General features: G+C 49.9%; 1 protein-coding gene across 1 annotated transcript in view; it reads left to right on the top strand.

The window, feature by feature from the left end:
- Positions 1-18,562, top strand: part of LOC126544024 (uncharacterized) — a 147,999-nt gene extending 129,437 nt beyond the window's left edge. The window contains exons 2-4 of the mRNA XM_050191211.2: positions 456-642; positions 12,123-12,708; positions 14,522-18,562. Coding sequence (XP_050047168.1) covers positions 456-642; positions 12,123-12,708; positions 14,522-15,317 — 1,569 coding nt within the window. The 3' untranslated portion in view covers positions 15,318-18,562. The remainder of the gene's footprint in view (positions 1-455; positions 643-12,122; positions 12,709-14,521) is intronic.
- The last annotated feature ends 4,974 nt before the right edge of the window (positions 18,563-23,536 follow it).

The following is a 23,536-nucleotide window of genomic DNA, read 5'->3' as shown; positions in this document are numbered from 1 at the left end:
TGTGACGTCGCGAGAGTTCCCACGAGGTGGTCATTCAGGCTTTTTGACATCGTTGCACGGATGAGACTCAATGGGATGGTGGACGCCTTGTCGTACTGGCGTTTGCAAGCCCTTGCACGTAGATAAAGAGATAGAGTGAAAGCTCTTCGCATGCACAGACAACCGCAAAAAAAGATACTTACTGACCATGGGATCTAAGTGAACGTTAAATTTCCTATCAGTTTGTTACCGTGCGTAGCCAGTAACACCCCACAACTTCACGTTGTTCCCTTATGCCGGTATGCAGGCTGTAAATCCGAATACCAGCATGTTGCATCCCGCGGCTGTGGAAATGTCTACATCTTTCTTATATCAGCCGGTCCATAAACTTTCATGGTTGTCTGATACTCGCCCTGTCGTGTCCGCGTGCCTCCGTTCCTCTCCTGACCCCTTGTTCGCCATTTTCGTGTGCGCAGGTGATGGTTGTGCTGGGCGCGTACATCGACGGCTTCTGGAGCCCCTGGCACGACATGGCCGTCGTGTGGCTGCGGCTGGCGCAGGGATTCCTGTTCCCCCTCGTGCTGTGCGTCACGGACCGCCACCACTGGTCGGCGCTCAAGAAGACCCTGCAGCGACGGTCGGCGTCGGCAGACTTCACCGGGGGTGAGGCACATATCGCTTGCTCCTTCCGATGCGCAAAGCGATGTGAGTGGCGCACCTGCGAGACCTGCGAGATAGATAGATAGATAGATAGATAGACAGACAGACAGACAGACAGACAGACAGACAGACAGACAGACAGACAGACAGACAGACAGACAGACAGACAGACAGACAGACAGACAGACAGACAGACAGACAGACAGACAGACAGACAGACAGACAGACAGACAGACAGACAGACAGACAGACAGACAGACAGACAGACAGACAGACAGACAGACAGACAGACAGACAGACAGACAGACAGACAGACAGACAGACAGACAGACAGACAGACAGACAGACAGACAGACAGACAGACAGACAGACAGACAGACAGACAGACAGACAGACAGACAGACAGACAGACAGACAGACAGACAGACAGACAGACAGACAGACAGACAGACAGACAGACAGACAGACAGACAGACAGACAGACAGACAGACAGACAGACAGACAGACAGACAGACAGACAGACAGACAGACAGACAGACAGACAGACAGACAGACAGACAGACAGACAGACAGACAGACAGACAGACAGACAGACAGACAGACAGACAGACAGACAGACAGACAGACAGACAGACAGACAGACAGACAGACAGACAGACAGACAGACAGACAGACAGACAGACAGACAGACAGACAGACAGACAGACAGACAGACAGACAGACAGACAGACAGACAGACAGACAGACAGACAGACAGACAGACAGACAGACAGACAGACAGACAGACAGACAGACAGACAGACAGACAGACAGACAGACAGACAGACAGACAGACAGACAGACAGACAGACAGACAGACAGACAGACAGACAGACAGACAGACAGACAGACAGACAGACAGACAGACAGACAGACAGACAGACAGACAGACAGACAGACAGACAGACAGACAGACAGACAGACAGACAGACAGACAGACAGACAGACAGACAGACAGACAGACAGACAGACAGACAGACAGACAGACAGACAGACAGACAGACAGACAGACAGACAGACAGACAGACAGACAGACAGACAGACAGACAGACAGACAGACAGACAGACAGACAGACAGACAGACAGACAGACAGACAGACAGACAGACAGACAGACAGACAGACAGACAGACAGACAGACAGACAGACAGACAGACAGACAGACAGACAGACAGACAGACAGACAGACAGACAGACAGACAGACAGACAGACAGACAGACAGACAGACAGACAGACAGACAGACAGACAGACAGACAGACAGACAGACAGACAGACAGACAGACAGACAGACAGACAGACAGACAGACAGACAGACAGACAGACAGACAGACAGACAGACAGACAGACAGACAGACAGACAGACAGACAGACAGACAGACAGACAGACAGACAGACAGACAGACAGACAGACAGACAGACAGACAGACAGACAGACAGACAGACAGACAGACAGACAGACAGACAGACAGACAGACAGACAGACAGACAGACAGACAGACAGACAGACAGACAGACAGACAGACAGACAGACAGACAGACAGACAGACAGACAGACAGACAGACAGACAGACAGACAGACAGACAGACAGACAGACAGACAGACAGACAGACAGACAGACAGACAGACAGACAGACAGACAGACAGACAGACAGACAGACAGACAGACAGACAGACAGACAGACAGACAGACAGACAGACAGACAGACAGACAGACAGACAGACAGACAGACAGACAGACAGACAGACAGACAGACAGACAGACAGACAGACAGACAGACAGACAGACAGACAGACAGACAGACAGACAGACAGACAGACAGACAGACAGACAGACAGACAGACAGACAGATAGATAGATAGATAGATAGATAGATAGATAGATAGATAGATGCTGCTGCTGCTGCTGCTGCTGCTGCTCATTAGATGGTTTGGGGGCGTTGATTGCCCATATCTTTGTGATGAAATGTATATCAACTAAATCAATTTACAAATTACGCGTACAGGCGACCGAAGAATTTTCAGGAGCAGCAGATAGAATTCAACAAAACGTTACTTTGTCCCATGCCACATAACCTGCAGTTCATTAGTGCGGTACGTGGTCGTACGGGGACACATAAAGTTGGTTTCTCACTTTTGAGAATGGACGTAGTTATCACCTTTCCGCGGATCCCGTATTTCGAAACCTCTTGCACTTAGGGGGGTCGACTTTAAAAAAAAAATCTATATCCACCTTTTCATGGAAACAAAGATAGAAACGAAGCTTAGAACGAGAGAAAGCTGAGCTAGTTGGTAAGGATTCATTATGCATAAAAGAGGCGTTCGCGTTGTCCACTTCTCTACTCTTGTGTCCTGTCTGCATGCCTCACCAATTTTTTGCATAATACAAACGAAGCTTGCGGAAAAGAACATCTTTATGAGCATTGTACGTGACGTGACTGTGCGAGTGACATCGCTTCCGCACAGTGACCACTCTCGCGACGACGATCTGTCGGATACCCCGCTGCTGCTTCTGGACGCCATCAGGAGCCGCGATGGCCCTGTCTACTCCGACGATTGTGCAATCCTACGTGCTCGCCTTTTTTTTACGTCACTTGCTAGCCATTCTCTGTCGTCGTTACGACGTCCCCGAGTTCATACCACGCTATGCGACAGACCTAGCACAGAGGGAACGGCGGTACGCTCCAAATCGCCGCTAGCGTCAACCACAACAATAGCCCTTGTTGTTGTCCGCGGAGAATTCCTCGTCCTCTTCCGCGTTTTGACGAGCCGTTATCCGACCGTTATACAACTCGTCTTTAAGCGCACTGCACGACGGGCAGACGTAACCCGGATGTGCCCAGGTAGCGGGTCTCTAGCGCGTTATAACGGCGACCATGGAGGAGCAGCGCCTCTCTCGCTCAGGCTTCTGTTTCGTGGTGTCGTCGGTTGTCTTTCCGCCCCGCACAGCCATCTCGTAAAACTGCGAACAAGCGAGCCTCCACCTGTGTCGGCCCCTCCCTTCCCATGTCCAGTCGCTTCCATCGAAACACTTGCTTTTATCCGCGGCCTCTCGCTCGCTCGCACCCGCAAGCGTGCTTACATACATACATACATACATACATACATACATACATACATACATACATACATACATACATACATACATACATACATACATACATACATACATACATACATACATACATACATACATACAAACATACATACATACGCACAGACAGACAGACGATAGCATCCGTCTGCACGTACGGAGGCGGAATGAACGCGCACGCCCTCGCGCCGACAGTGCAGAACCAGGCGCGCTGCGAGTCCCTTCATCGGGTCGTCAGCGGCGGAGGCACCTTGCTCCCCTCTCGTCCGGCCGCCTGTCTCCGCTCTCGATGAGGTTTGTTGTTCCGGCCGATCGCCCCATTGTGCCATTGTCCTCTGGCGTAACGGGCCCATGAAAGCGAACGGTGAAGGGAACGAGGAGGTTGGGGCCCCTTCCCTTCACCAACGCGCTCCGCTCCCGCCCGAACGGCGGTCGAGCCGTACTATACGCACTCCATCTACAGCGGTCGCCCCCGCTCTGCTACGGCAGTAGTGCAAACAGCAGCAACAGGAGCGAGCCGGCGAAGCAAGCCGCGTGTCCTCAACCAGTCGCGGTGTTCCGGCTTGTCGCCGGCCAGATGGCGGCACCCGACGCCACCGGACTCATGATCGGATGGTCGCGGACGAGAGACGCTGCTCTGCTGCAACGTGTGCGCGGACCATACCAGCGAGCAACATCCTTCTTCTTTGCTCTCTCGTTCGCTGCATGGCTGCCGCAAGCAGTGGTACCGGGCGCGTTCACTTTCGTCGTCGACGGCCGCAACGGCCGGCCGTTGCCTTCGCGAATGTTGGGTTGTTGAGTACATGTAAGCTCTGGGACGCGGTGCCTCCGGGTGCGAAGTCCTCTTCCCACCTGACAACGGTACACTGACTCGGGAACGAAAAGGTGGCGATCGCAGCTCTCTCAAAGCGCGTATAGTAGTGACCGTGGGCTCCGACATAGCGTGAACGCACCTTTCCTTTGCTCAAGGTACGCCGCTTCGATCTCGGAGGCCGTGGAGGGACCATGCCGTTTCCTGCGGAAATTCCTTGATGGAAGTTCCGAGTGCCTGTGGGAGCTGCAAGCATGGCGGTATTTCTAGCACGGAAATGATACATGTACTCGCCTAAACTTTCTCTTTCAGGCTTCGAAAGCTTTGTGATTTGGCATGTCGATAACACGTGGCAGAATATTGCATTATAGATGCGAAAATTAGCAAGAATCACGCGTGTCCTCAGTCTTATTGCCTTCGGCGCTTAGCATAATAGGATTGCTTCGAACTTCAGGCCAACATAGGCAGACAAAACGCAGTAAAGTAAGCATGCAATAACGCTTGAAGCCACATGTGTGAACATAAGATAAATCCGTCTACCGACCATAACCATCATTCTTGTGGTATAGTTGAACTATTGCAGCGCCAAGGTTTCCCTCTGGGGATTTTTTGTATAGGAAACAGCATTTTCCTCCAGTCATATCGGTCACAACGCCTTAATTAGCACATATATAGATGAAACGGGCGCCACAGGAAGCACGCGCTTCCAACCTAATGTTAGAATGAAGTTAAGCCTGCATGACACCTACACACGCAGCAAGCGTCCCTGAGCATGCGCAGGTAAGCGTTGCGTCTATGCCTTGTTTGCCGCCACTGCGCGAAAACTCAGTTGAAAGTTTGTGGCGTCCGGCCGTTTACCTCATCTCGTGTCCGCCTCGGCTAAACCAAACTTTGCCCTAACATGAATCCCTACCAACAAGGTTATCATTCTGCTCCTAACCTGTGCACCTGATCCCTTATAGCTATGTATCCACCAGGATTGCTTGCGCAACTAAGGATGTTGGCACTGTGGATATTTTAAAGGCGGGCAGCTTCCTTAGGCTATTTCGCCCGTTTCCGCGACAGTAGGTCGGTGGTGTGGTCGCACTTTTGCCGTCGATACAAAGGCTCTCGCGCGACCGCATAGGGAAAGCCTTTGCACAACATGCTCTCAAGGTGCATGCTGTGTCACGACAATGTCACGTAAAATACAAGGCGACAGACTGCAAACGAACACTGTTACGAACAAACGAGCAAAACACTTTGCACATCTGTTAATAGCGCCCGACAATGCCTCTGTTCTCGCGAACATACATATTTCTTTTATTGCTCTCAAAACGCACTCTTGCGTGGTTTTTATTTGCCACGGGCCCAATAATTCCTGCTGTTCTTTTCATAACGTACACCCACGATGGAACTGTTCTGTGTACTAAAGAGCTTACCGGCCAGGAACACAATGGTTCACGCGTTAAAAGTCTCCGGTTTGACTGCCACGGTTATTCTCTGCCTACACTGACGGGATCGTTAAGACTCGCACACCGTACAACGCACCCGCAAAGCCGGGCCGCGCGCAGTGCGAAGACTTCGCAATCCGGCTTGTTGCGTCTGCGTACACACGACGTGGCATCGCCGGCTCCGACGTCTGCGAGCCGTCGTCGTTTCGACGGCTGCGCGCACAATAGAAGCGGAGAGCAAAGGGAAGGAGACCTTCCACGTCGTCGCTTTCGCCGTCCGGCTCAAGCGCCGTGTAAGCAAATTGAGATGGTAATTAGCGCTCCCTCTCCCTTTCTAACGTGACGCCCTCGTCTTGGGACAATGGAACAAACAGAAGGGAAAGGGGCCGAAGCCGTAGGCCGCTCCGGCGAAGCGCGCTCTCTCCGGCTGTGGCCCGCGGGCTCGACCACCTTGAGTGCCCGCTCGCCTGCGGTGCGGGAACGACCAACGCGCACACCCGGGTGCCTCCCCGCCGTGCGCGCGCAAGTCCTGACGAAAGCCGAAGGCCTTGGCGCGAGCCGAGCTCGCTCTTTGTACGCGACGTCGAGGGTCCCGATGGCGCCTCGCTGTTCCCGAGTCCCTCTTCCGGTGGCCTCTGTATACACGAGCGCAAAGCGCGGTGAACTGATCGTTTACAAATGGGCTTTGTGCGGTGTGAAAAAAGAAGATCATTCGTGGAAGAGTTCAGCGGTAGGGATAAGGATGCGGACGACGCTGACCTTATATGGACAGCGGGCGGACCTTCAGTATATAGGCGCATAGGCGGAGAAGGCAGTGTCGTCGGTGAGAAACCGAGCGTGTTCTTTAAACAATTAACGGCCATGCGCGTGACGCGTGGATTAGAGCTTATAACATAGGAAAAATCGAACCCACAGCTTTCTCGCGGAAGCCTGGAGCAATACATATTTTTGTGTACCTCGATCGATGCGATCCAGGAACAACAGTCTTTTTTTTTTTCGAATGGTTATATTTGCGTCAGTGTTGAAGCGCTATAACCTCTTTCGATGCCAATTTGGGTGTTCCCTATTGTATTGATTAGGAATGGCACGTACATGCCATAATCAAGATTTACTGCTTGCTTACGCTTATTTCTGCGCACCCACTTGACATACCCCCCCACAAACACACTAATTTCCTCTTTTTCTGTGCTCCTATATACGCAAACAACACATACTTGGAGATATTGTTGATACCTACCTGCTGCCGAGGCTCAGCACCTATGGTGTTGCTCTCTTGAGCGACTGGTCGCGGGTTCGATCCCTGGCCGTGGAGGCCGCATTTCGGTGGCAGCGCAATGCGAAAGTGCTCGCGTACCTTGCTTTGGGTCCGCGTTAAAGAACCCCAGCTGGTCCAAATTAGTATGGAGCTGTTCGCTACAACGTCTATCATAACTCACTGTGCAGCTCCGGGACGTTAAATCCCGCTTTATTTTTTTTTCCTTTCTCATATCGACGAACTGCATCTCATAATCGTAAGCACATACATTATAGTGGGAATAATCATACTCGCGACTTCCGCAGCGCTCCCTGAAGATACGTAAGTTGTAGAAAAGCGGATATATCTCCGCAGTGCTCGTATAATGCTCCAGAATGGTGGCTGCGAGGATGCCAGTAAGGTTATATTGAAGTCGCCTCATGCACGGATATATTCTTTTTTTCTCTTCTGCACGGGCAGAATAATGAGCGCAGCGGACGCGCTAAGCACGAACTGAATTACACATATATGACCTGCACGTATATTGCCTGTATACCGCACTCGTGCGTGTGTCCTTCCCTGTCGACAGCCCGGCGAGTCAGCCGGATCGCGGCGTGATCGCCGTCGGGTATACTAGCTATACGCAGCACGCCATGTGCAGTCCGTGACTGAGGAAGGAAATTGCACCGATCACGGGGCGTTACTCCGATCACATCGGCACCTTGCGCGGCCGAAAATCACCGCTGTCGTTTCACGACGACCGTACATAGTTGTACTAAATAGTCCGCGGCGCGTTCACTTCCGGCCACAGTGGTTCGAGCTTGTGAAGAACGGGAGTTTGGTCACAGCGTCCGAGATGGCCATGGTTTTGCAGGCTGCCAACAAATATCGCTAGAGGGAGGAGAAGAAGGAGGTGGCGGAAATACTCTTGTTGGTCTCGGGTTTTTTGTGGTGGCCTCGTCGCTGTATGGGAGGCCGTCAGCCAGTGGGCCACGGCGACCTCATCGGCTCGAGCAACGGCGGAGATCTGTATTTTCGGATCGGAGCTGAGGAGCACGAATTGACAACTGCGAAGCTATAGAGGGAACAGCTGGCGCTATAGTGTACTATACGGAGGCTGCAAGTATGTGACAGTGAAGCCAGCACGAGAAAAAAAAAAAAGGGGGGGGGGAGGGTTGCGCACAGATTTGCCTAAAGCTCGTTCTGACATAGCTCCAGCCAGCTTTGTAACTTGATCCAAGATATTGCTTTATTAATGCACCCGTTCGCAACGATTATGTCTATCTGCGCAGAATGTTATCGCCATCGTGCGTTTAAAAAGAAAAAGAAATGCTTCTTTTTTTTCTTAATTTATAAAGTCTCATAAATAAAGCCACAAGCACGTCTGAAGCCACAAACGAGAAGATTATACAGAAATCCATGTACTATGTGCGTATATCGTTCCCACGGCTACCATGGCAGCTGAATGATTTCAGCATCAGGGTTCCCTCCAGTAATTTTCGTATAGGGAACTCTGTAGCGTTTGGTTCATGTTTTACCGCTGTTATAACGAAAAGTACACGTGCGGGCGAGAGTATACAAGGCAGCGTGTAGAGCGGTGCTGAACTAACGACGTTCGACCGTGCCCATTAGCGGGAAGGACGTGCTCGTGTCGAACGAGAGTAATATCGGTACGCAAGATTGTACGGGCGGTTCGCTTCCTCCATGCTGCTATATATCGCCGCTGACGGCAGGTCTAACGGTTCGCTTATAGGAACGTTGGGCCATCATCGATCGCAAAGTTCCACATAATAATCCTGAACGACCTTAATGTGGCACGTGGTAGAAACGGAGCCGTCGAGATTACAAGGAAGCCGTCGACTTCGTGGCGCCATCATTGCCCAGTGCATTGCAGCGTGGGGCCGAAAATGGAAACCGGGATTATAGGCTGCTCCTTACCGAGCGTGCAACCTGATTGATATCTTAACGTGCTCGAGTATCGTTCTATATAGCATTATTTCCTTCCGTAGTAGGCAACATATCAGAGACTGAGGAGACACGGTTTATGTTGCTAGAAGGACGAAAAAATAAAAATGAGGCATTCATTGTCACATTGCAGGCTTTGCGAAGATTCTTTTTCTCCAGCTTTGCGCAAGTGTATCTGCGTCTTTTGCGGTTGAATGGGCGCTTTCTTGTTTGTCTGATATAATCCAGGGTAATTTATAGTTTGCTATCTTCAACTTTCATTACGAGACGCTATGTGAAGGTTGCTGGATAAACTTGTATGGCTTATTCCGCAGCTTATATTTAGCTGTACAAGCCTGTGCGGGTGGTCTTTTACTGGGGACACTTGCTCCTTTAATTCTAGCACGTTACACTTTATTATTGATTGTAATGATTGTCATTGTTGATAGTCAAGCGTCGACGTGATTTCGTGGGGGATAGGATATCGCTTTCTTATGGGTGATTCGTAGATAATTTTCTTGCTGTTGCTTTTCGTTTCTTTTATTTTAATCTCTCAGCTCCTACCCTTTTCGTACGGATAATAGTGCGTGTCTGCTGAGCGTTTTTTCTTTGAAGTGTTATGCGTGGCTGCATGCACGTTCAACAAAAATGAAGCGTTACCCTGCGCGAACAAGCGCGCTGCTTTTGAGACGTTGTGGACGTGTGAGACCATATATATCTACAAAGTTTTACTCAAGTATACTTCGCATGGTGAAAGGTGCGATAGAGCACGTGCCAAGCTAATATCATTGACCACTGTTGAAAGCTTTGTGCGCTTGGCCAGGGCACGCAATAATGCACCGAGGGGCGTGCGCAACCATTCGTGGCCTACTGCCCTTCACAAAAAAATATATATTATTGGTGCTCGTTTAAAATTTGAAACGCATTAATCCATTAAATTCTACAGCATGTCTATTGACAAGTTCTGTAACTTCTCCGAAGTCCGCAGGCAACACGCAATCTGTGGAGTTATACGGCTTTGACGGTAAATCAACTGTTGTCGGCATTACGTCTATGTCCGATTTTATATTTGGTTAGACAAAGAAATTAATAGGAATTAAGGCGTAGTACCTTATAACATCTCCACAAGGTCTAAGTCTAAAATCTTTCTAAATCTGACATATTAAGGGTGTTCATCGCGTATTTGAAATCTTGCCCATGCACCGGGAGAAAAAGTGGTATACGGTAGTCACCGGTACCGTTAATTAAACGATGACAACCGCCTGCGCTCATTAATGCAAATGATGTGCGTTACGCAAGTATTATCACTGGTTTCAGCTGCATATAGCCTGCAATCACTTTCGTGATCCCCACTAACAACACAGAATGACTTAACGCAACTAATTTGCTATTTCCGCTGTCCTTTCGTTTCTTACTTTTGTTTTCCTCTTGGTGACTCACATGCTAGTACGCCGGCCCGCTGGGAGTTTTCTTATCTTGCATCGGCCAATGGCTAAGGCCGCCGACCACGGTGCGTAGCAGTTACGAAGGGTGCGGCGCTCCACAGCAGCCGTGCATGAATTCAGACAGCGCTTCATGCGCACGTGCCAATTAAAGTGGCTGGCAGCCTGCCCCGGCCATCTTGCGCGCTGCGTTTAATGTCCGCTAATTGGAGACTCGAGACAAGTCTCGCTTATTAGAAACAAATTCACTCGTCCTCTCAGCATTAAGTTGCGCAACGGAGAGTAAACATGCAAATTCGAGCGAACTGCCATAGGCCGTGCGTCCGAACGTAATTAGTTAACAATTAGTTTTGAAATTATATGCTGGGCACAGTGTACTCTCTTGTTGGTGAGTGTACTCGCCGAACTAGTCGCTTTGTACAGCGTGTTGCAACTTCTCTGATGTATAACGGTCTTTTGTAGCCTTCCCGATAACAGCTGGGGCGTGTGGCCCACCGCTCTTGGGGTCGCACTTCGGGAGCCGCTGCGGCTTCAAACGCCTTGAAACGGCGTCATAAAAATCATCATAACCGTACCGGTAAAAAGCGAACAGCGTCGCACCACATTCTTCTTGTTCGAAGCAATGCTTTATGCACCTGCCACGTGTAAAGTCGCGCTCACAAACCAGTAGCGGCCTGGCACCTTGAAACTGCATGCTGATTCGGTCGCGCCAGCTGCAATGTGAAAGCATGCGCGGACACGGATAAACGCAGTCTTATCGTTTTCGTTGTGCATGGGTTGACGCTGGTGGTGATGATGATACTACAGGCGGGTTTAGTCTGGCAGACCTGGCCGGCAATTGCTCCGCCATGGGCGTCTCTTTCCGCGCCACGTATGCCACCATGTGCCAATGAATTCTGTCGCTCACAGAAATGTGAAGGCCCTTGACATTCACCAACACGATGCGACTGAGAGTTTCAGTTGTACCCCCTCAGAATTGACGGCGTTTCACAATTCTTTCGCTCGTACGTAGTTATATAGCAGCCACGTGCGAACACTAAAAGAAATTAAAATTAAATTATGCGGTTTTACGTGCCAAAAACACTTTCTGATTATGAGGCATTCCGTAGTGGGGGACTCCGGAAATTTGGACCACTTGGGGTTCTTGAATGCCCACCTTAATCTAAGTACACGGGTGTTTTCGCATTTCGGCCCCATCGAAATGCGACCGCCGTGGCCGGGTTTCAATCCGGCGACCTCGTGCTTAGCAGCCCAACGCCATAGCCACTAAGCAAGCACGGCGGGTCACGTGCCAGTATGAATGAACACTTTATACACTGGAGTAATGTATTCAATAAGGGTGCCATAATTTATTTCAAGTGCGCCATTCTCCAACGTTCTCATGCATACGTGTGGATAGCAACAGTGAGAATCAGGCACTTTATTTCAAATCTCCCTTTGTTCCCCTCCAGTCACGCTCACGTGCTTTCCCTTCCACTCGACGCAGGTGACGAGAACCGGTACCGGCTGTATACCGGCGACGCCAAGAGCTACATCAAGCACCTGGGTCCCGTGGCGCCCATCGGCATCGTCACAAACTACAAGCGTTCGTCGACCAACTATGGCCGCGTGTCCAAGACCCGTCCGGGCCGCTCCAGCTCTTCGAGGGGCAGCGACCGGCCCCGGATTCCGGGTCTGCCGCCGCCCAATTACCTGGTGCAGGGCATCTACAACGTCGACTGCATGCTCGACAAGGCGGCGTACCTGCGAAGCTGCGCCGTCCAGATGCAGCATCAGCAGCACTTACAACAGCAGCACCTGCAGCAGCAGCAGCAGCAACTGCACGCACCCGGCAGTCCGGGGTCTCCGCTAAAGCGGCCCCTGGAAGACGCCGGAAGCTGCTGCTCCATCGACTCGGCGGTCAAGGTGCACATCCCGGCCGTCGACTACGACTCCGAGAAGTCGCGGCCCGACGAGAACGAGCGACGCCACCAGGCGGCAGTCTTGACGCCGCAGGACCTGCCGGCGTGGATACAGCAGGCCCAGGAGGAGGACCACATCTACGCGACGCTGTCGGACACGCTCAGTCTCAGGTCAGGACAAGGCCCGTGCTTCTGCACCGATAACGCGCGCGGCAATTTTATTGATTGTGCATAAGTGTCAATGCACTTAAATCGAGCTGTAAACGCTCCAACTGGTGATTTAGTAGGGTTTGGGCGTTGACCGGCACAAAGTAAGTTTGGCTCCCCTCGTTAAAACGCGATATTTAATAACTTCATATTTTGTCACTAATACATGTTGGCTTTATTGGTGTCTAGTTGTTGTAAGCGTTTTCCTGCACGTGTAACATAAGACTAACACCATGCGATGACACAATGATGTGCACTATCGTGTAACCTAGTTTAGTTTCACTGGATCGTGGGATATACGATAATTGAACAAACTTGCTTATGAATTTCAACTGCGAAAAGAAGTTGTATATCAGTGGTGCGAGAAATAGACGCATATGTCCCCTGTACACATGTGTCTGCAGAGAGAACTTCACTTTTAAAGCTTTGCATTGCCAACCGACACTCTGGCATGAAAGAAGCCAACCTCATACGGTTGGTTCGAGCCTTCGTGCTCAGCTGCATCACCCGCATTACTCCGTAACTCTGCCTCAAAGCGGCTGAGAAAGAGACATGAGAGGGAATTATCCCGAGGGCCTATAAACAGGCCCCTGGGCTGCCTGTGTGAACGGTCAACGCTAAATTGCTAGGCTTAGGTTTACACAACACCCTTGCGGAACTTGTGGAAGCACACCTTACATTCCAATACGAGAGACTAGCACAGAGTCCTGCCATGCGAGACATCCTCCAGAACCTCGACATCAGCTACGAATCGATGCAAAGCACTAAAGTCGACTTTCCTCGCGATCAGAGGCGTCATATCAAAATTAATCCACCCCCTAAAAAACATGCACCTCGAATTCCACAAGGAAAGGTGGGCCGAACGGTCCAAAGCCCTACATCAGAAACTCTACGCATCCAAAGAGTGGTCTATGTCGACGCAGCGGAATACATAGAACGTCACTGTATGTCCCTCGCAGTGGTGGACTCCTCAGATAAAATGCGCGCTGGCGGTTCAAGCCAAACCAGAATTACTAAAACCGCGGCCGAGGCTGCTAGCACTCTGGCGTAGCCTCCACACATTGTCCTTACATTATTAGCGATTCCACAGCAGCATTACGCAGTTTTGGAAAAGGCTGGGTCACGGCTCCAGTAAAACACATACTAGACACCAACCAACCCCCGACCCCCAACACCTACCCAAATTATTTGGGCACCAGTACGCTCCTCCCTACCCGGAAACGATGCCACCCACACCGCCGCTGGAGGATTCGCCAACTGAGCACCCGAGCGGCGCATGCTAGGATCAGAGAGGGATCGCATGGTCAGTTACCAGGAAATAACTCAACACTACAGGTTAACCAGGAGAGTGTATCCGCCAGCTCACAAATCGCTTAACAAGCGACAAGAAGCAACTTGTAGGCGACTCCAGACCTATACCCCAACCCCGTAGCATATCACTATAATCTACCACGGTAACCATGGTAAGCAAAAGGCGGATCTGTTCCATATGATGTGGTCGTGCCCAGAGAAGATCACACGAATCACGAAATAAGTAATACTGAGCAGTGAGAGGCCGTGTTGCTAAGCTTCGACCTTGACCTGCAGGCCAAGGTCATCAAGACAGATGGAGAAGCCGTCTGGGCTCAGGGGCTTGTGGTCGCCTAACCACAAGGTCACCCACCTCAATACCTTGTTTTTCAATAAAGTGTTTACTCACTAACTGCATCCAGTTGCAATGTTACTTCGTGATAAGACATGACACTAAGCACTAATTTTCCCATTGTGTTCGGTGCAGGTCCACCGTTGCCGGAGAGAGCTGTGCCACGCTCAGTGCTCCCGAGGAGGAATCCGACTCGGATGACGCCGGCTCGTTCACGACGGACGCCAACGACGACTTCGAGTTTCACGACACCCGGCCTTGCGGCGGCGAGGTGCGCATGCGGCCTTCGACCGGCTCGGACGTCGCATACGCCACGTACGGCGTGGTCCAACACCACCATTCGACCGAGGATGGCGGCGGTTACGGCCGCATCCAGAAGCCCGCCGACCCGCCCCCGTACCAGGAGTCATGCAGTATCGCCGGCTCTCGTAACGCCTCGTACTCTATGAACGACCTCGACCTCATCGACAAGATGGAGGACGGCGACGACGACCAGACGGAAGATGGATTCCGTGCGCCGTGGCGACAACCCAGGAGCGAGTCCCTCATGTCACTGTACAATCCGCCCGCCGAACAGGAACCCCAAGTCGTGGCCGAGGATGTCCTGGTCAAGGATCCAGCGGTTACGAGCGACCCTTACAGTCTGGGACAGAAGGTCATGGAGGCCATCATGAAGAACGGACGCTCGTCATTCGTCATCCGCCGAAACTACGTGCGCAAGGCCAAGAAGAGGATTGGCCTCAAGAAGCACAAGCTTGTTTTCGATTGCGAAGGCATCGACGACGGATTCATGGCCGTTCGTAGGTTCCCTTTCCAGCAGTCCCGGCTGGGCGGCATCAACGCCATCCGCAGGATCGGCAGCCCCACGAGCCAATGGCACGTTCCCGCGGGACCTGCCGGGAGGCTGACGGTCATCTCCGAGTTCATCTAGGTGTACATATGTAATGACGAAGGTCTCTTTTGGGACCTTTGAAGAAAGACGAGCGGTGAAGCTGCGACCGATCATGTACATAGCGCTGCTCTTGTGTCTGTCGAAGAAGTGTCAAACACGCCGCCCCCCCCCCCCCCCCCTGCACTCCACGAAACGACGTGCGCTTCAGCACTTCAGCGCTCCCTGATGGATGATCGAAAGCATTGGCAGATCGACAACCTTAGGATATTGCGATAGAGACATATCCTTGCGCCACAACTTGGAGGACGTGAGAACTGACGTCTTCTAGAAAGGCTAGAAACACCTTCAGATGGAAGTCAAAGGTAGCGATCAGGCTCAAGTCCGTTAGCTATAGGGACCAGAAGCAGCATTGCGTAGTGTTAGCGCACTCCCTTGTGTGAACTACGAGCCTAATGTAGGCGCGATCGAACTACGTTGGCCATGACATTGAACGAAGTTCCTTGTAAATCGTCCTTTCCAGGTCTTTTCCGTACATTACAGTCATCCTCTCTCCAAGGCTACGTTAAATCTTGCGTCAACCAGATTGAACTTCACTGCTTATTGCAGTAATGGGTTGCGCAAGATGCTAACATTTCCACGTAGTTCCACCAGAGATGCATATTGTGAAGAGAGTGAAACAACAGACACTTTTTCGTAGAGAAACTGCGTATATTTTTGTTTTCCTTGACTAACCTGCCACACAATCCCTCGTTTCAAACAGCTTTCGTGTGCAGTTTTATTGAAATGCGAAGTGCCTTATATTGCACGAGAAACTTGTGATGATTGCGCTCCACAATTTCTCACTGGTAGCAAAGTTTAGGTCACATGTCCACAGTTTCAAGTACGGACACACTACACTACCAGGAAACACAAGTTTTCGTGCGCTGTCTTGAAGGCTTTTTCGGTTGCGGCACCAACGATTTGAGGAGCTTTGCCCATTGCAGAATCCTTGCCAAGAAGCAAATTGCACGGACCCTTCCTTGATGTACTCTAGTTTTATAAATCTACACCTTCTAGATCCTTTCAGTTCACCGTTCATACGTCACACATGGATCTGATGGCTATGATGGCATGACAAAGAACTGTGTTTCACTGAATATTGAGCGCATTATAAAAAGCCAAAACGAGCGTTTCAGGGGGCAGCTACACCTATAGAGATGTCCATTAATAACAAACCGAGTCGCATTTCGATATGCCATGTAGAGGACGTTAATAAGTGTCCTTGATTGCGCCAAACGTAAGAAGAATAAGGGGTGTTCGCTCGTGTTAGGCCGCGCATGCGTTGTATCTGCCGTTTTGTTCGCGCTGCTGACAGAACCTCTCGTCGAGGCAGTTACTGCCGCATGAATCGTGTTATTATTTTTTCTTTGTAAATCCGCTCGATACACCGTGGCGAGCAGCAACTAAATGCAAAAAAAAAGTTCTTTGAGCTCGTATCTTGTGTAACCGGGAAAGAAAAAAAAACGTTTCTTGCTTCCTACGAGTAACAAATTCAGCCATCACTGTAAATACACACATCGTTACCTGAACAGAGCACACGCTCTGACGCCATTTACTCATTGCCACTCAGTGCCTGTATGGGAATGTACGGCAAAGGCACATGGGCACTCTCGTGCCTATAGTATGAAATCGTGCCTTACGTACGCTAGTAACCAATCACTTGCAACGCGTTCGTTTCTGGTATATTGTATAATATGCGCGCGTTTCTGGGACTGCGCACCAGAGCGTTAGAACTATGGCCTTACTGGCCCGCTGAAGAAATGACGTCATTGGACTGTACTGACCTGCTTTTGGTTGCCACTGCGCGAGGAATAGTACAACCAAGTGACATCACGCACAATTAACGTCACCGCCAAACTGCCTTGATAACCGTAAAGGTGGATGTTAACAAAAGCGAATCGCGCTGTCTGTTCTTTCCTGGAACGAATGCTAGGTGATCGTGCCTGACAGTGAATGTGACCGTCGCGACAGCGAAGTATTCGTTTCGCGAGCGCTTACGACGTCTCGCGTCTAATAAACGTTCAGCTCGTGCCTTTGACTATGCCATAGAAACGAGTTTGATCAGTGAGCCTCTCGTATACTGAGTCGACCCGTGGCAGTCCGTTGACCAGCGATATGTTCCCCGCCTGCCACTCAATGCCGCTGATATTGGCAGCCCATCCACCCTCTACAGGTCTGCGGCTGTCGCGAGGGCCCCGGGAAGCAACACGCATGTGACATCCCCGAGAGAAACGCAACGCGTGGCATCTGCACTATCACTTAACACGGATCATCATTCACCTCTGAGGTGGGTAAACTTATCGAAAGGGTTCTCAGAAAGATTCGGTCGTCCACCTTCTACTTGCTACTAACTTCGAGTTCGTCTTCCTTGACAGCCGAGCACCGTGAACGTCAACATGTTTCTTTTATTTTTATTTCTCCAAAAAAAAAAGAAAAAATCAGGAAAAACATACCCTGCCGTTCGCCCCACGAAGTGGTCGTGTGCCGTAGCGTCGTGCCGTCAGCTAGAGGAAGCCAGACGCACCCGCGATGACGGGTTGATTGAACCGGCATAGGAAAGGGCGGGCGTGTAGTTCCCCGTCGCTTCGCCGTGCGTCCAACGTGTTCACGGACGACTGCCTCGCGCCCCCGAACAATGGTATGCACGAGTGCTCGCCCCCCCCCCCCCCTCTGTGTTTTGTGCGTTCATCTCCGCGATTGCCAGTAACCTCCTCCCCCCACCCCCTCCACCTTCCACCCTCTGTGACTGCGCTAACGAACTGCCTGTAGGACTACATCTATCCTTCTCTCTCAAACACCACCGACACCCCTGTGCCTCGTGACCCAAACGCGGGTGCCTGTGTGCAGCGGAGACGACAAACGGAAGTCAGCGAGATTCGACAGCACATCACGTCACCGAGGAGTTGACGTGACGCCTTCGACCAGACGACGACGATACCTGTTGGCATGAATTTCTAATATATTCTTCCGTTGCTGGTTGTCTTCGTGCTTCCTGTATAGGCGACGATGGTTGCGTCTTCGATGACACTTGTTGCTGTTTGTAGTTCTCTTTTTTTTTTTTCACTACCTTTCCAGTGCACCCGAGATGCACGGGTGTTATGGGTGTGCGTTTGTGCAGTGCGAGATGATTGACAATGTCGTCGTTTGCGGAGTCCCCTCTGTGAGCCTTGAGAAGCCAGCCGTCGACGAAGACACACTCACACATTGTTGCCGAGACGACGAATAAATGCGATTACGTGTGAGCACCGGAATCGTGTGTGTTTCATTTCGGGGACGGTGTTCCTGCCGCCGCTGATGTGTACCGTGCTTCAGCGTCGGTGAACAATCAAGGCAACCACGCAATAGTTATTTTATGGGTGCCTTATTTACACAAGTATTCATGCAGCGCCACTCTACAGGCTCGTAGTCATTTCCGCGATCTAGATTTATCACAAATCACATAGCAGCAGCAGCAGCGGAATTCCGTCTTCTACTGAATCATCAAGATTCAAAGAAACCAGAGCAAGAGGGTTAACTATATATAGGCCTACTTCTCTGTTGTACAAACAAACGAAACAAGATTCACGTTCAAGTTAAATTTCTCTGCTGAAGACAACACACACAAACATTTCAAATGAATGGAAGCACGAACGTGGTACCAGTCGTCGGCAGTCCGTGGTACCAGTGAGTAAAAGTAAGAATTGGAGTGGCATGGGGGGTGCTCCCACCTTCATTTGGTGATCGATGCGAGGTGAAATGTAGGTTGGGTGAACAAACAACAACTCGTCTTTTAGAATCGGATTAGAGTGCAGATATATATATATATATATATATATATATATATATATATATATATATATATATATATATATATATATATATATATATATATATATATATAAGGAAGGCAGGGATGTTAACCAGTCAAGAGTTTGGTTGGCTACCCTACGCTGGGGGAAGGCAGGAAGAGAAGAGAGAGAGAGGTTATAGAGACGTGCAGGGACATATTGAGTCAAAGCCGCTCGTGCAAGCGAGACGTTCCGAGAAAGCACAAAAGTGCTTTCACTGCCTTCTGAGCCCACGTTCGGTGGGACGGTGCTCTAGTACTGTCCACTCAGAGGACGATCATCTAATTTCCTTCTTACGACGTAAGGCAAGGCTCGGCAAACCGAGAGTCTGTTTCATGGAAGGTACGTTTGCGTGACTTGCATAATTTGATAAAATGAAGCAGGCGGCCTTGTTCTCAAGTTATTCTAGAAGACTTGTTAGATTAGCTTGACAGGTGGTGGCAACAACTTTATTGAGATTCTGCTCAGTTATGATCAGGCAGGCCCGAGTCCTAAGATGGCCCCTCACGAGGAACGACCCTTTCGGCCCAGGCAACTAGGGCTTTGACAAGGGTCCCAAGTGGAGCCGGCATATTCGAGCTTGGGACGTATCAATGTTTTATAATGTTGCAGCTTAACGTCAACACTCGCGCTGGAAAAAAATTTCCGCGTATGAAACCGAACATGCGGTTAGCGTTGTTAAATATTTATTGGACATGCATGTTCCACGAGAGATCTCGCTAGTGATATGCGCATCAAGATATTTGTAAGGTGTTACGCAGGCTCGTGCTGCGTTATTGAGGGCATAGTTGAAAGAAACAGGGCAACAGGAAGTCCGTAAGACGCGCATGTTTGTACATATGTGTTAATGAGAGCTGGAATGGTCATGGACAGCTTATCGCAAAGCGTTGGAAAAGTACTCGAATGCAAAAACTGGTACACGATGACTTGTCTAAACACATCGCTTAAGTGGAACCTTTAGCTCGGCACCAACTCTCCGATGCTGCCTATTGAAACAGAGGTAAAACACAAAAATGCTTTCATCAGACAACCGATGGACCAATTCGAATAAAATTTGATACATTTCAGAGAAATATTTAATTTCTAGTCACCCAAGGGAACAAAGTTCTCATTTTGGGCTTGGAATTTCTCTTTTTAACGATATTTACGACAAATCGGTAAGTTGAAAAAAACTTAAGCACTAAGTTTACAAATCGGTAACTACGCATCAAGAATAGATATTGCGGTTCTGTATACTCCATGCGTTATAGCTTATCAAACGGACAACTTCGATATATAAATTTACAGCTTACGTGAAATTGTTGCAATGTGTACGAGGGTTTTGCAAAAGTCCTGCTTACAGATTGGTGGCATACATTTCAGAGCGGTGTATAACGCAAATTTTGTCTGCTTGAGATGTAGTCTTAGCTGTAGTTGGCATTCTTTTTATATTATTATTTAACACTGAGTTTCAAAGTTGAAAACTTAGTACATGAATGTGTTTTCCTTTTCCTTTCTTTCTTTTTTGATTTTGCGATTTTCAACAGATTTCTAAAGAAAAGAAGAAATGAGATCCTGAGTAAGAAAATTTGCTTCTACATACACTAAATTTGAACTTATTCCTTCAAATGCAACAAACCTCTCAAAATCGGTGCTCTGGCTGCCGAGAAAAAAGATTTCTCTGTTCCCATGTATTTAAATATGAGCTGCCGAGCCAAAGCTTCCTATACCCGCCGTGGTTGTTTAGTGGCTTTGACGTTGCGCTGCTAAGCGCCAGGTCGCGGGATCGAACCCCGACCGTGGCAGGCACATTTCGATGGGGGCGAAATGCAAAAACGCCCGTGTCCCGTGCATTGGGTGCACGTTAAAGAACCCCGGATGGTCAAAAAATTAATCCGAAAGGCGCGCCTTATAATCAGATCGGGGTCTTGAACGTAAGGCCAAGAATTGAATTTAATTTTAAAGCTTATTCTCAATAGCTGCAAGAATATCTCCGTCGACACGTAGAGAGTATGTGGATCTTCGGTCACGGAGGGGATGTTGGGGAATCAACGAATTGATTTCGAGCTCGCCTGCGGCATGGTACGCCAGGCTCCCCGACACGACCGAATCTGCTATAGCGACAGTATCGCCGCTACCACAATTGCACTCATACAGGGACGAGCACGGGACACCCTAAGGTTCACCCGGACGTTTCAAGACGACAGGGCACAATCATCCGACAAGCTCGGACGAATTGATGTAGCCATTGTGGTGTCTATCCCATCACACCAACACCATCCTGTGCCAATGCCCATCCGATACTATAGCCCCTCCCCCTACACAAACCCTCACCCCTCCCACCCATTCCTTACGCCTAGTGGCTGACTGGCGCAGCCACCCTTCACGACCAACGGTTCTTTGCGCACTTTATTGACCTAACGCCGAAGGATGCCGCAAGTGACGTCCTGGACGGAGGGCGTCGATACACCTTTGTTTTTTCTTCTTACAATAAACTGTTATATAAGAGGTTGAATATAGAACGCTTTGAAGAAAAACGTAGAGTTGAAAAAAAAAAATTTTTTTTTTTTTTGCGCGTGTCGAGCGCTACAGCGATTCCCTCCAGCAAACCAACCGCCAAAGTATCGCCCAATACATATTCCATGCAATACACTCTTCGGCATTTAATTGTTTAGGATCGGCAGCGTCATTAACGTGTGACCTCTAGCTTACCTTATCGCTAAAGTTATAGAAAGAAAGAAAAATCAAATGGAGATACAGGTCAAAAGGGTGAGTTTGTCGTAACGCAAACGACCGAACCACACATTAATCGATAAACCGGTCGCGCTGAAGCCCGCTCGCAACTGTGCGGCTTAGCCAGCCAGCTGGTTCCTTTTCGTAAAAGTATAAAAAAAAGTAAAGTAAAGCAGCGCAAACCAGACTGCGGACCTCCTTTCGTCCTTGTGCAGTCGGTTCCAGGCTGTAACTTCGGGTACACACGCGAACTCGCTATGTGTACATAAATATAGGAAACTCGAGTGCAGCCAAGGGTGAAACTCTGCGACTTCGATCTGCAGGTACGACGGTGCCACCTGTCGCCAGCACTGCACTCACGCGACTGCTGCACTGCAACACTGCTTGAGCGGGAAATAAGCCAACTAATTGCGCCTTGCTGCGAGTCACCGTTGAAAGTGTCCGTGTGCACAAGCACTGGCTACGGACACAAACGCGCTGTTACTGCAGCGTGTCAAGGCGCTTTTTCACAGGCGGCTGCTTCGCGAAATGAGACGCAGCGTGTGCGCGTGAGAGTGCAGAGAACTAGCACCTGCTCAAGGCGAGAGAGACAGGGTACTGCGCGTGTATATATATTTAACAAGCTCGGCACGGGCTATTTACCGACACCGATTAGTCGCTGCGAAAAGAACCTTTTCGCGATTCATGCGTTGTCACGCGGCCGTGAGAAGACAAACATAGCTGCGAGCATGCAGCGAAAGTAATGGCGAAATTGGAGTCTCGGGGTATAGCCGGGGTAAACAGAAAAGTTGTCGTGAGACTCAACGCCTTAACGCCTTCCCGACTCCTTTAGCGAGCGCCTCTACACCGCCTCTATACATACATCATGTCCGGCACAGTTAATTGCAATTGTCACACGCAAAGTTGGTCACTGATTTGTCCAGAGGCTTGGAGGTTCAAGACAACCAAGGAGAACGGGGGCGTTAAGCAGCAGTGGTGCGTTTAGATGTCTTCTTCTTGTTTTTTTTTTCTTCAAACAACTCTCTGCCACGTACTTACTGCCGCAGGATTGTTGCGACCTTGTGTTAAGAGCAAAACGACGCAGGGAATCAATGAATCACCATGGGGAGAACGGGGGAGGGGGAGAGTGGGGGGGGGGGGCGTGGCGCACCACAGGGCAAGTTTAGTTACATGCGTGGAAAAGCAAGCGCAAAGAAAAAGTATAGGCCACTACTCAGAACGAAAAAAAAAAGAAACTGTGCAGAACCCATCGACCATGATTGTCAATGTAAGAGAATAGCTGAACGCTTCTAGAAAGATATTGCCTTTACAAAATGAATGATGCGCTTGAAGGCGCACATTTGTTGCGGCGAGGTCATTCCTTCAGCGTTTGTTATTTTAGTGCGAATTTCCGTATAAAACATAACCGTCAGCCCGCAGATCTGTATAGCGCTAGCATAGATGCCTTTACACATAAGCTACAGGGTGACTAGAATATAAGCCGATTCTTCATATCTGCGTCTTTATCTCCAGCGGCGAACTGTAAACCTTGAGATGCCACATAGATTTGGCGACAGCGTGTGCGTCTCAATCAAGAGAGCTTTAGAGCAGGGCACCACGGTAAACCATGCACACTAACCCTAGGGTGCCGAAGTGCTGGGTCCCTATAGTTCTTCGTATGTCTGTGGTTGCGTGCCGGAG

Source organism: Dermacentor andersoni, chromosome 3, assembly GCF_023375885.2.
Source record: "Dermacentor andersoni chromosome 3, qqDerAnde1_hic_scaffold, whole genome shotgun sequence".
NCBI classification, from domain to species: domain Eukaryota; kingdom Metazoa; phylum Arthropoda; class Arachnida; order Ixodida; family Ixodidae; genus Dermacentor; species Dermacentor andersoni.
The sequence above is the reverse complement of the archived record's forward strand: the minus strand, read 5'-3'. Positions and strand labels throughout refer to the sequence as shown.